The 11,659-nt window shown below is 41.1% G+C and overlaps 1 protein-coding gene across 1 annotated transcript in view; it reads left to right on the top strand.

Moving 5' to 3' along the window:
• The window catches only part of LOC122730381 (bile acid-CoA:amino acid N-acyltransferase-like), a 36,867-nt gene extending 25,427 nt beyond the window's left edge, over positions 1–11,440 (top strand). The window contains 4 exon segments of the mRNA XM_043969492.1: positions 311–833; positions 4,611–4,813; positions 10,023–10,094; positions 10,097–11,440. Of these exon segments, the coding sequence (XP_043825427.1) occupies positions 371–833; positions 4,611–4,813; positions 10,023–10,094; positions 10,097–10,624 (1,266 nt within the window). The 5' untranslated portion in view covers positions 311–370 and the 3' untranslated portion in view covers positions 10,625–11,440.
• The last annotated feature ends 219 nt before the right edge of the window (positions 11,441–11,659 follow it).

Raw genomic sequence — 11,659 nt, forward strand, 5'->3', positions numbered from 1 at the left:
AATAATATTCTCATAGTCTGGAAATGAAACTAGATGGAGTTCAGTCAGTTCTCAGTCAACTGTGTTGGCATTAAGATTATATAAAATAATGGGTATCATATTGTTTGCCTTCTCAATGGAAGGGGGAGAGGCTGGAGGGAAAGAATTTGGAAATCAAAATTAAACAAGCAAACAGCAACAAGAACAAAAGATTATGTAGATAATTAACTCAGCCAGTACTCAAAGCCAGGTGTTTTATGTAACAAACCAATGTCTTTCTTGCTGAACCATACCATTACTTTGTTTAATTCTTTTTAATTTTTTTTTTTAGTCCTTCAGGTTTTTACTGAAAATTATCCAGTAGAAACGTCTATAATCGTGGATTCTAACAATGGCCCAAGTAATAGTCCACCCAAAAATAGCTCTTGTTGATGAGCCTTTGCACATCCGAGTAACTGGTCTGCTCCCTTACCAGTTGGTCCTGCTTCAGGCAAAACTGACAGATGAAAAAGGAGAGATCTTTCAGTCTCAAGTCTTCTATAAGGCTGATGAAGGTGGAGAGATAGACCTGGAGCATGCGGCAGCACTTGGAGGGGACTATATAGGCATCCATCCCATGGGCCTCTTCTGCTCCTTGAAACCTAAGAAGCTTTTATCCAGGCTACTGAAACGGGATGTGCTAAACAGTCCCTTCCTGGTTCAGCTGTCAGTACATGATTCACAATGTTTTTTCACTGGATCATCTAAATTTCTTAAGACCAGTGAGACTGTGGAGAGATGGTACTCAGCACCTGGAGTAAAACGAATCCAGATAAGGGAAGGTCGAGTTCGAGGAGCTCTCTTCCTCCCTCCAGGTGAGTATTGAATGGGTCATGTTCTTATTCACTCATTCTCAATCTATTTTCTTCTTTCTTCTGTGGATTTCTCTACCTATTTAAGCATTTAGCTTAGAGATGAATAATGATATTCTGTCTCCTAAGAATTTAGCAAGAAGTTGTCTGAATCATACCCAGTTTTTAGCCAAGTCGCAAATATCAGGCTGATGTGAACCATTCTGGAGCTAGGTCACAGTCACTTTCCTGCTAATAAGCCCTGGGGTTATTACTCAGTCACACTGACAACAAAGTTTCCAGGCTCCACTAGAAGCTTATCACCAATGTAGCCTAGAAATCTGGGGAAAGTTCATAATCACACTGTGTAGCCCTATCCTGACCCTTAGGGCTTAGTCTAATTCCTACACCTATGTCTGAAATGGCAGTTCAGATTGAGGGCATAGAACTGGCCTGAAACTAGCATGCTGCTTCCATTCATCCTGTATCCCCTTTATTTCTTTGTCCTTTCACTTGGTAATCTAATCAGCTTCCATGGATTTGATTATCTTCACTAAACAGATCATCCCCATAGATCCAGCCTTAGTTTTCCCCCTGACTTTCAGTCCCACAGCACTACTCAATAAGCCGGAAACAAAATTCACTGTCTGCCCTGCCCTCTGTCCCCAGCTCCCAAAACCTACCTCCTTTCAGACTTCTTTATTACTATGGGGTTCCAGTTTCTTCCAGTTTTGTTGTTCACTCATTTTCAGTTGTGTCTAGCTCTCCATGACCTTATTTGGGGTTTTCTTGGCAAAGATCCTGGAGTAGTTTGCTGTTTTCTTCTCTAGCTCATTTGACAGATGAGGAAACTGAGGCAAACAGGGCTAAGTGACTCGCCCAGGGTCATACAGCAAAAAAAGTGACTGAGGACAGATTTTAATTCAGGAAGATGAATCTCCTTGACTTCAGACCCTGAGGTCTATCCACTATGCCACCTAGCTGCCCATTACTTCCAGTGACCAAACAATAAATGCTTATTGATTGGCAGACTGAGTCAGCCAGGTTACAAACCTTACTGGCATTTCTAAATTTCTCATTCACATTCAACCCCCATAGCTAATCAGTTGCCAAATCTGGCTATTTCTCTACAACATCTCTCACATGTAGCTCCTTCTTTCCACTCATATAACTTTATTCCTAGTTCAGACCCTCATCATTTTTCTCATGTTTTATTGCAATAATCTGAGGTCAGCAGATAGATTGCTGATCTTGGTGACAGAAAGACCTGAGTTTGAATCATTTTTCAGAAGGTCATGCATTAGCTGTGTGACCCAGGGCAAGTTACTTGACCTCTCTTTGCCTCAGTTTCTTCACCTATAAAATGAGGTAGTTATGCTCAGTGTCTTCTGTAGTTCCTTACAGCTCTAAATTTATGATCCTATGATCCTTCTATCGATTCTCCTTGTCTCAAATCTCTTTTCCATGCCAATCCATTTTCCACCTAAGACCAAAGAGAATTACCTGAAGTTCAGGTTTGATCCCATCATTCCCCAATTTGTAAACAGCAGTGGCTCCCTGTTAACTCTAAGATCAACTACAAATTCCTCTGTTTGGCACTACAATATCTTCATAACTTGACTGTTTCCTACCTTTCTAGTCCTTGGATACATCGCTCCCCTTCCCATACTCTACAGTGTAACCGCATGGGTCAGGCTGTTGTTCCTCATATAGCATGTTCCATCTCCCATTTCCATTCCTTTGCATGAGTTGTTCCTTATACCTAGAATGCTCTCCTTCCTTATCTTTGCCTCTTGGAACACCTAGTTTCCTTTAAGAATCAGCTCAAGTGCCATCTTCTACCTGAAACCTTTCATGATACCTACAGCAAACCCTCTCCCATCCAAAACACCTTGTATTATATATTATGTATATACGCATATATGTACGAGTTGACTCCAACATTAGAATGTAAACTTCTTGAGGGCAGAGTCTGTTTCATTTTTGTCTTTGTATACATAGAGCTAGTAGTGGCTGTTACAGAATAGGTGCTTAATAAATGCTTGCTCATTGATCTCCTCCATTGATATTACTTCCATCTTTACATTAAGAATTATTGTAACTAGGGTGAAGGCAGTGAGGCTTTTGACTCAGGCCAGGAAATTTAGAGGGTACCAGTAGAAACATCTTAGAGGGCTGTCCCCTCCTCGCTGTGGAATTCCTTCTTTTCAATAGCTTAGAAGCCTCAAGTTGTCCCAGGGTGTCCTCCTACCCACTCCTTGCCTCACCTGTAGCTCCCACCTTCCATGTCCCAATCTCCACCCTCCCCACACACATACCCACTACACCTCTGCCCCTATACATCTGCCTAGTAGCTGCCAGTCCAATTTCATAGAAACCTCATGATATTCTAGGGCAAGTCTTCTTTACTTTTAAAAGCCACACCCTGGGTGAGCATGCCCTGCTCGGGGTCGAGGGTTTAGGCCCTTGACAGTGGTTGAGGATTGGAGACAATTAATAATTGACACATCAGCACCACCTTAGGGTGAATAACTGTGTGTGATTTATTATTTGGGACAGCTCAGTATTTAAAGCAAAAAACCACAAAGAAATCAAATAAGGTCTCTGTGAGAATAATTCTAAGAGAATAAGAGTAATTTTTCAACCTTTCAGCCTTGACATGTCAGAACTTATTCTAGGCCTTAACAGAGCAAAGTTAGTACAGCTGATTCCTCAGACCCTGGGAGACCGGCCAGGCATTGTCTTCCAGAAAACTCTTGCTGCTTCAGTGACCACGGCCCAAGTATGGGGAGGGGGAACTCAGTCAGAGGGGTGACAGAGAACCTTCTGGGTTTGCCACAATGCCCCTCCCCCTTTGGCCCAGTTGTACAAATTGTTGATTATGGTCCTGTTTTCAACCCCTTCTACCCACCATCTACTGAAATTTGTGATGGGAAATAGCAACCTGGTGACCTGCAGGTGAATTGTGACACACTTCATTGTGCGAGAGACTGGCCTTTGTCTTAGAGGTTTCCAACCATTGAGCTAATGAGAGTTCCTTAGGTGAGTGTTTCACAGTGCAGTGGACACTCATTCAGGAAAGGAATCGAGGCTCAACAGAACAGGAAGGAGAGGCAAACCCCCTTTTTCTCCCCTTTATATTTTGTCATTCTGTTCCTTTGATGCTGCCTCCTATCACTCCACTTCTCACCTTCTTTACCAGCTTCTTTGCCAGTTCTTGCTATGACCTCAGATATGGCTAAAGAAATAAATTCAGCACAGTTGGGGCACAGTCAGGACTTCTGCCTCATGGATGCCAATTTAAGTTACAGTCTCTGAAAACTCATGGCTAAAAACTGGGTTGGTTCATGTACTCATAGTTTGAAATCAATGGATTGTCCTTTTTTTATTCTCTACATCCTTCATATTAATTCTGAGCTAGGCAGTTGTGTGTGGCAAGTTTTGCAATGTCTCAAAGAATCTTTTTTCCCCATCTAGGGTTCTGGTTATTTCATTCCACTATGGGCCAAGAAAGAAATCTAGTAGCTAGACCTAATACCTAGAGTCCTGGTTTAGAGTCAGGATAGATCTGAGTTCAAATCGGTCTTCTGACACTAAGTAGCTCAATAACTCTGGGCAAGCGTCTTGATATCTATGTGTCTCAGGCATATGAGGGGAGATTAGGAAATTCTCTTTGTAATAGTGGCTAAATTTTGAATATACTGTTTCCTTCCTTCTTTTTTCTGGACTCTTTCTCTCTTTTTTTTTCTTTATAGCCTCTTTTCTTTTCTCACAACAAAATCCTTTTAAAATTTTCTTCAGGAGAAGGCCCTTTCCCTGGAGTAATTGATTTATTTGGTGGCATTGGTGGACTGATTGAGTTTCGGGCCAGTCTCTTGGCTAGTCGTGGCTTTGCTACATTGGCATTAGCTTACTTTGCCTATGAAGACCTGCCCAAAGCAATCGATATCCTGGATATAGAATACTTTGAAGAAGCTGCCAATTTCCTCCTGAGCCATCCCAAGGTACTTTGAGTTCACTATTTGGTTTCAATCTTTATCTTTAACTTCTTATGCAATCTCTAATCCCAAATGCCTAACTACAGTCCTCTCGTGTACTCTTTTCATTGGCATGGTTTGCTTCTCTTGCACCTGTGATTTCTACTCTAGAGGAAGACAGAGGTCCTTAATCAGTTATTCACTTCTTTCTCTTCCTACTCTACTTATCTAATCAGCTCATCTAGGTTTCTTTTCCCAAACCACTTCAGGGACACATTCATCTAGTGTTTATTCCATTAATGTTTTGATGATGTTTATGAAGAATGAGGCTTAATATTATCAGAACCTCACTACAAAAAGGAGTGTGGTTTAGTGATTAGAACTCTAGACTTGGGAGTCAGGAAGACTTGAATACCACTTTGGATGCTTACTAGACAAGTCATTGAAATTCTTTAATGGTGGAGAATAATAACAGGCCTCACAGGTTTATTGTCAGGATTAAGTGAGAGATGGTAGAAAAGGCTTTTGATAAAACTTAAAGCATGTGAGCATTATGACTTTACATTGTTCCTTTTGTAAGCTAACTGATTAGAGAAATTAACAAATTAAGAAAATGCCATGATGATATTACATACAAGTATTACTAAAATGTGGATATAGTTCCCACAGTGTGGTAGGGTCAAAAGGGTACTAAATGAAGGACCAAGGAAACTGGTATAACCCTGTCCCTGCTACTAACTAGCTAAGTGACCCCATGGGCAAGTTACTTATTAACTTTAGTGGACCTCAGCTGGGTCATAGGTGAAATTAGACAGTGGGACTGAAGGGAAGAATTGGACTAGATGATATTTAAGGATCCTACAAATTCTTAAAAAAACCCAAAAAACAACCCGATTTTTAAAAAACATGTAAGTTTTCTTCTAGATGATTTTGCTTTAGAATTTTATTATAGTGAATGCATTGCCTGATAATTATAGCTGGCAACTGATTCAGTTAATCCTCATAACCCAGTGAAGTAGGTGCTATTAGTTCCATTTTATAGGTGGGGAAAGAGACTCCAAGAGGTTAAGTAACATGCACAGGTAGCTATACACCAGTCCCACAGGTAGCATCAAAGGGAGAATTTAGCCTCCTTTGCTCCTGCCTCCGAATCTAGCCCTCTTTAAACTATACCCCATTGATATGTGAGGATGCATAGCACAGTGGCTGGATCATAGATGCTTAATACATGTTTATTGACCTATTGGTTGAGATTAGATTTATTTGGCTTGAACATTGGGAGGGGCAGATCAAGACATCATGGTTGGAGGTTGGCAGGAGGCAGATTTTGGTTGGAGGTAAGGAACAATTACCTAGTCTTTAGAGCTAGTCAAAAATGAAAAAAGCTTCCTTAAAAGGGAGTTAATTTCCTATCATTGGAAGCCTTTAAATGGAAGATGGATGACTTCTTGTAAGGAATATTATAGAAAAGATTCTTGTTTAGATGTGAGTTGGATTAGATGACCTCAAAAATCATGTACAATCATAGGAGTTCATTATTCTATAACATATACAGGAATTCTTATATTGCAAACTAGAAGGTGGCGAGTACAAAAAAAGGTACAAAGTGCCCTGAGAAATTCAAAGGGGAGAGAATTTCTAGATGACAGCTGAGGGAAGGAAGGCTGCATGGAAGAGATGTTCCTTGTACATAGTCAAAGATTTCATTCAGCTGGTGAAGATTGGGAATTGAGGACAAGGAAGAAACCCATTTTAGGAGAAGGATATGAACAAAGGCATGAAGATGGAAGGAGATAGTAGAGAACAAGAGATGGTGAATAGTACTTTGTGGCTGGAAGGCAGAATGAAGAGGAGTACAGCAGTGAGAAATAACACTGGAAAGATAGAGGCCCATCTGAGTTTGTACCCCAAAAATATATAATAAGGAAAGTCAGGAAAGAATCAAGAGGATATAGGGTACAGGAGAAGTCTACTTCATGGACATGGGACAAAATGAGTAATGGGCATAAGGAGAGGAGAGAGCCAAACTGAATGTTTGGCTAGAACAAAATGAAATCAGGACTAGTATGAAAAAAGGCTTAAAAGTGGGTTTGAACTAGTAGAGATAGGCAAGATAGTAGAAGGGTAGCACCAGTCAGTCAGTCAACAAGCATTTATTAACACTTACTGTGCTAAGCACTGGGGATACAAAGCAAAACAAAACCATGGTCCATGCTCCCCAAGAATTCATATTCTAATGGTGAAATGACAAACAGCTATATACATACAAGATATACACAGAGCATGTGGAAAGTAATCTCAAATAGAAGACACTAGCAGGGGGATGGGGAGGAGGGGAAAACTAGAAAAGGCTAAAATCAATACCTCTTGAAATTCTTTCCTTAAACATTTTTGGGGTACACACTCAACTAGGTCCTCACTGTGGCTAGGCAATCCTTTCTCATTCTCCTCATTTAAAACCTTTTTCTTTTTTTCAAGTCCCCAAGACTACTCCTGGCCCCTATACTCACATTTAATGATATTACCTCCTATTTCATTAAGAAAGTGAAAGCCATCTGAGGTGAGTTCCCTCAACTTGTCTGCATATTTCAAAATTCAGTATCTCGCAATCTTTCCTCCATCCTTCCTATCTCAGAGGCCTCCAATTTCTGGTTAAACCTAATTCCTTTACCTGTGTCTTTAATTTCCACCCTCTCCAATCTTTCTCTCCCTCCTCCTCTTCCTTCCCCTCCCTCCCTATCTTCTTCCCCCTTCTGGTCTCTCTCGTGTTTCCCTCCCCCCCACTTCCAACTCTCACTGTCTCTCAATTTCTCTCCTCCCTCTCTCCCTTTCCCCTCAATCTCTTTCTCCCTCTATCACCTTACCCCTTTCCACTGCATTCCCCCCCCCCCAATTACCTCTTTTTCTCTTCCCACCCTCATTGTCCCTTCTCATCTTTTGCTACTGGTTCCTTTCCTGATTGCCTGCAACTATATACTATCCTCCTCCTAACTGCTGAAAAAAGCCTTTTACTCCATCAAACTATATCATTTCTCTTTTCCCTTTCGTCAACAAGTTCCTTACAATCAGTGCCTCTATCGCCTCCTCAGCTACTTCATCCTGATTCCCCTTTACAGAAAAGGTTATTGAGGACCTTCTTAAGTCTCATAGCTCAGCCTTCTTGATCCTTGGGCCACATTTGACTCTGCTGACCACTCCTTTCTTCAGAACTTATCCACACCTTTAGCTTCACAGACCGAATACCCTCCTGATTCTTTTCCTGCCTCCTGAATTACTCATTTACTGGCTTCTCATCCTTTTCTTAACTCTGGAATGTGCATGTTTCCTAAAGGTCTTTGGTGAACTTCCTCTCTCCCATGATTTTCAATGATCACTACTATGCAAATAACTCTGATGTTTCTCTCCAACCCTGCCTTCTTTTTCCTCCTAATCTTCAGACCTGCCCCTCTCACTGCCTATGGGACATCTCCTCCTGGATGTCCAGCCAGCATTGCAAAACTCCACATTCTAGCCTCCAGCAAAACTTAAGCTTCCTCTGACTTCACTTTTTTCTGTCCTCCTCACTATTGTTCACTTTGTCTCCTGTAGTTGAAAAACTTGGTGTTACTTTGAACTCTGCCTCAACTCCCATATCCAATTCAGTTGTCATGTCTTACTGATTCTATCCAGTAGTATTCTGGAGCTGGTTTGCACAAGAGAGGATTGTCTGTGTGAGCATTTATCCTCAGAATTTGGCAAATGGTACAAATCAGAACTTGATTTATTTTTCTGTTGTTGCCTATTCTTATATTTTTTTGTAACATATTTTTTTTATGGGGCAAAGGGGGTTAAGTGACTTGCCCAGGGTCACACAGCTAGTAAGTGTCAAGTGTTTGAGGCCGATTTGAACTCAGGTACTCTGAATCCAGGGCTGGTGCTTTATCCACTGCGCCACATAGCTGCCCCTTGGTTGCCTATTCTTAAGAAAGCTGTGAGAAAATATGTTAATAATGCAGATCGAATTAAAAGTGCACCAAAATTAAAAGTGCAACCAAAGAGCTGGTTGTAAATATATACTAGCGGACTCCTGATACTATCTCTGAAGCAATTCTCTTAATTTATCTCCTTTTTTTATACCTCTATTGCCACCACCCTAGTATAGACTTTCACTATTGGCTGTAGTTGGAATATAATAGGGGCAGCTAGGTGGCACAGTGGATAGAGCACTGGCCTTGGAGTCAGGAGTCCTGAGTTCAAATCCGGCCTAGACACTTAACACTTACTAGCTGTGTGACCCTGAGCAAGTCATTTAACCCCAATTGCCTCACTAAAAAAAAAAAGAAAGAAAAAAAAAGGAATATAATAATATCTTCCTAAATTATTGTTTCATAGCCATTCCCAGCTTCAATCCATCTTTCATGCTGCTGCGATATTATTTTTCACTATGTATAGATCTCATCATGTTTCTCCCCTGTTCATACTCCTTCAATGGCTTTCTATTATCCCAATTCAGACTCCTTATCTTGACCCTAAGCTCACAATCTGGATGTCCTACTTTTCCAACCTTATTTCATGTTCTTTCTTTCCACATATTCTTCACTTCAGCCCAACTGGCTATTCTTTAGCCTCCATCTATATATTTTATTCTTTTTCACTCAGTGCCCTGCCTGAGTCCCATTTCTCCATCTTTTGGAACCCTAATCATCTTTTAAATTTCCAGCTAAAATGCAGACTCTTTATGAAGCCTTCCTCTTCCCAGTCAGTAACAATGCTCTCTGCACTCAGAAACTCACACAGCATTTGGTTTGCAACTGGCTCATCACGGGAGCCAGACCTACAATGGTGGATATGACTAGAAAGGCCATGTAGGCCAACCCTCTCATTTTACAAATAAGAAAAATCTAAGAGAGGTTCAATGACTTACTTGAGGTCATGCTGTAAAAGGCAGAGGGCGAAGAGAAATTCTCTTCCTTAGTGCCAAATTTAGTCTTCTTTCCACTACAGATGGGTACTCTTCCCCTGCTAGATGATAAACTCTGGAGGGGAGGATGATCTAAACTGTTTTTCACCCCCCAAGGTTTTTACACAGTCTATACTGGATATCTAATAAATGTGTGTTTACTTGAATGCCCTTTAATTCAAACTAGTTTATGAAATAGATATCAGAAAGTACTATACCAATGGAAGCTGTTATTATTACAGTCCATGAGACTGGAATGCTAAAGGAATCATTTTTGCTTTTTTAATGTATTTTCAGGTGTGCTTGGTCCCAACCATAGGCATAGTTTCAGTGAGCCTAGGGGCCCATATCGGATTGGCGAGGGCAGTAGTTTCCTGAAGCAGGTGGCAGCTGCAGTCTGCATCAATGGTTTTTATTTTGCAGCTGAACATATAATCAAGTATAGAAATGAGACCATTCACCCACTTAATTATGTTCTAGAAGGGATAAGAATAAATGATTTGGGACTAATGGCACTAAGTAATGTTTTAGAAAACCCTCAAGAAGAGACAAATAAGCATGCTCTCCTGCCAGTAGAAAGGGCCCAGGGTCATATCCTATTCATTGTTGGAGAGAAGGACCAGAACATAAATAGCAAAGCTTATGCTGAGCAAGCCATGGAACAGCTGAAGAGACACGGGAAAAGCAATGGCACTCTCCTCTCCTATCCAGGAGCTGGGCACTTGATAGAGCCTCCCTATTCTCCCTTGTGTTTGACCTCGTGGAGCCACATTTCCGTGAGGCCTCTTTTGTGGGGTGGTGAGGCCATCCCTCATGGGGAAGCCCAAGAACATTCCTGGAAAGAGATTCTGAAGTTCCTCAAATGTCACCTCAGCCCAGCCAGCATCAGCAAACTGTGAGGTGATGGATACCTCACAGAAGTTTGTCAACCTAGCAAAGCTCATGGATCTCTGCTCAAAATAATGTTCTGCAATGCATACAATGTAATATAAAGGGTTACAAAGGAAATTGAATCTATGGAAATAAAGAGTCCCCCCGCTCCATCTGAATTCATGGTCCCCCTCATTTGACAAATGAGGCAATGGAGGCCAAGAGAGGGAAAGTGACTTGCCTGACCTAAAAGAGTCTGTGGTCAGGATTGAACTAGAAATCCAGGTTAGAGTAAATATTCACACCCTTCCTATTAGAGCTCCCTCTGAGTCTTTTTTTTTTTCTTTTTTGGTGAGGCAACTGGGGTTAAGGGACTTGCCCAGGGTCACACAGCTAGTAAGTGTTAAGTGTCTGAGGCTGGATTTGAACTCAGGTCCTCCAGAATCCAGGGCCAGTGCTCTATCCAATGCACCACCTAGCTACCCCGATCCCTCTGAGTCTTAAGTATTGAAACCAAACTTAGAAACCTCAGACTCAGGGCCAGTTATGCTGGATTCGGAGAATGTCAACTCCATGAGGAGAATTATTATTTTTCATTTTTTGTCTTTGTATCTATAGTATTTCTCACAATACCTTAAGGACATGTAGTAGTAGTTGATTGATAAATCTTGAATTAGATTTAATTTAATTAGGAATTAATGTGGTACTGTGGAGAGCCATGTAGCTTAGAATTACTTGTACCTGAGTTCAAATCCTAATTCTGCCATTTACTAGCTGTGTTGCTTTTGGCCTCATTTTTCTCAAAGTAAAATGAGGGGATTGGACTATAAATCAAGTCTATCACAGTTGATCAACACACAATGTTGATGATACTGTGTACAATGTTCTTCTGGTTCTGCTCATCTCACTCATCATCAGTTTATGCAAGTCCTTCCAGGTTTCTCTGAACTCCTCCTGCTCATCATTTCTTACAGCACAATAGAATTCCATTACATTCATATACCACAACTTGTTCAGCCTTTCCCCAATTGATGGGCAACCCCTCAATTTCCAATTCCTTGCCA

Source organism: Dromiciops gliroides, chromosome 1 (assembly GCF_019393635.1).
Source record: "Dromiciops gliroides isolate mDroGli1 chromosome 1, mDroGli1.pri, whole genome shotgun sequence".
Lineage (NCBI taxonomy): Eukaryota > Metazoa > Chordata > Mammalia > Microbiotheria > Microbiotheriidae > Dromiciops > Dromiciops gliroides.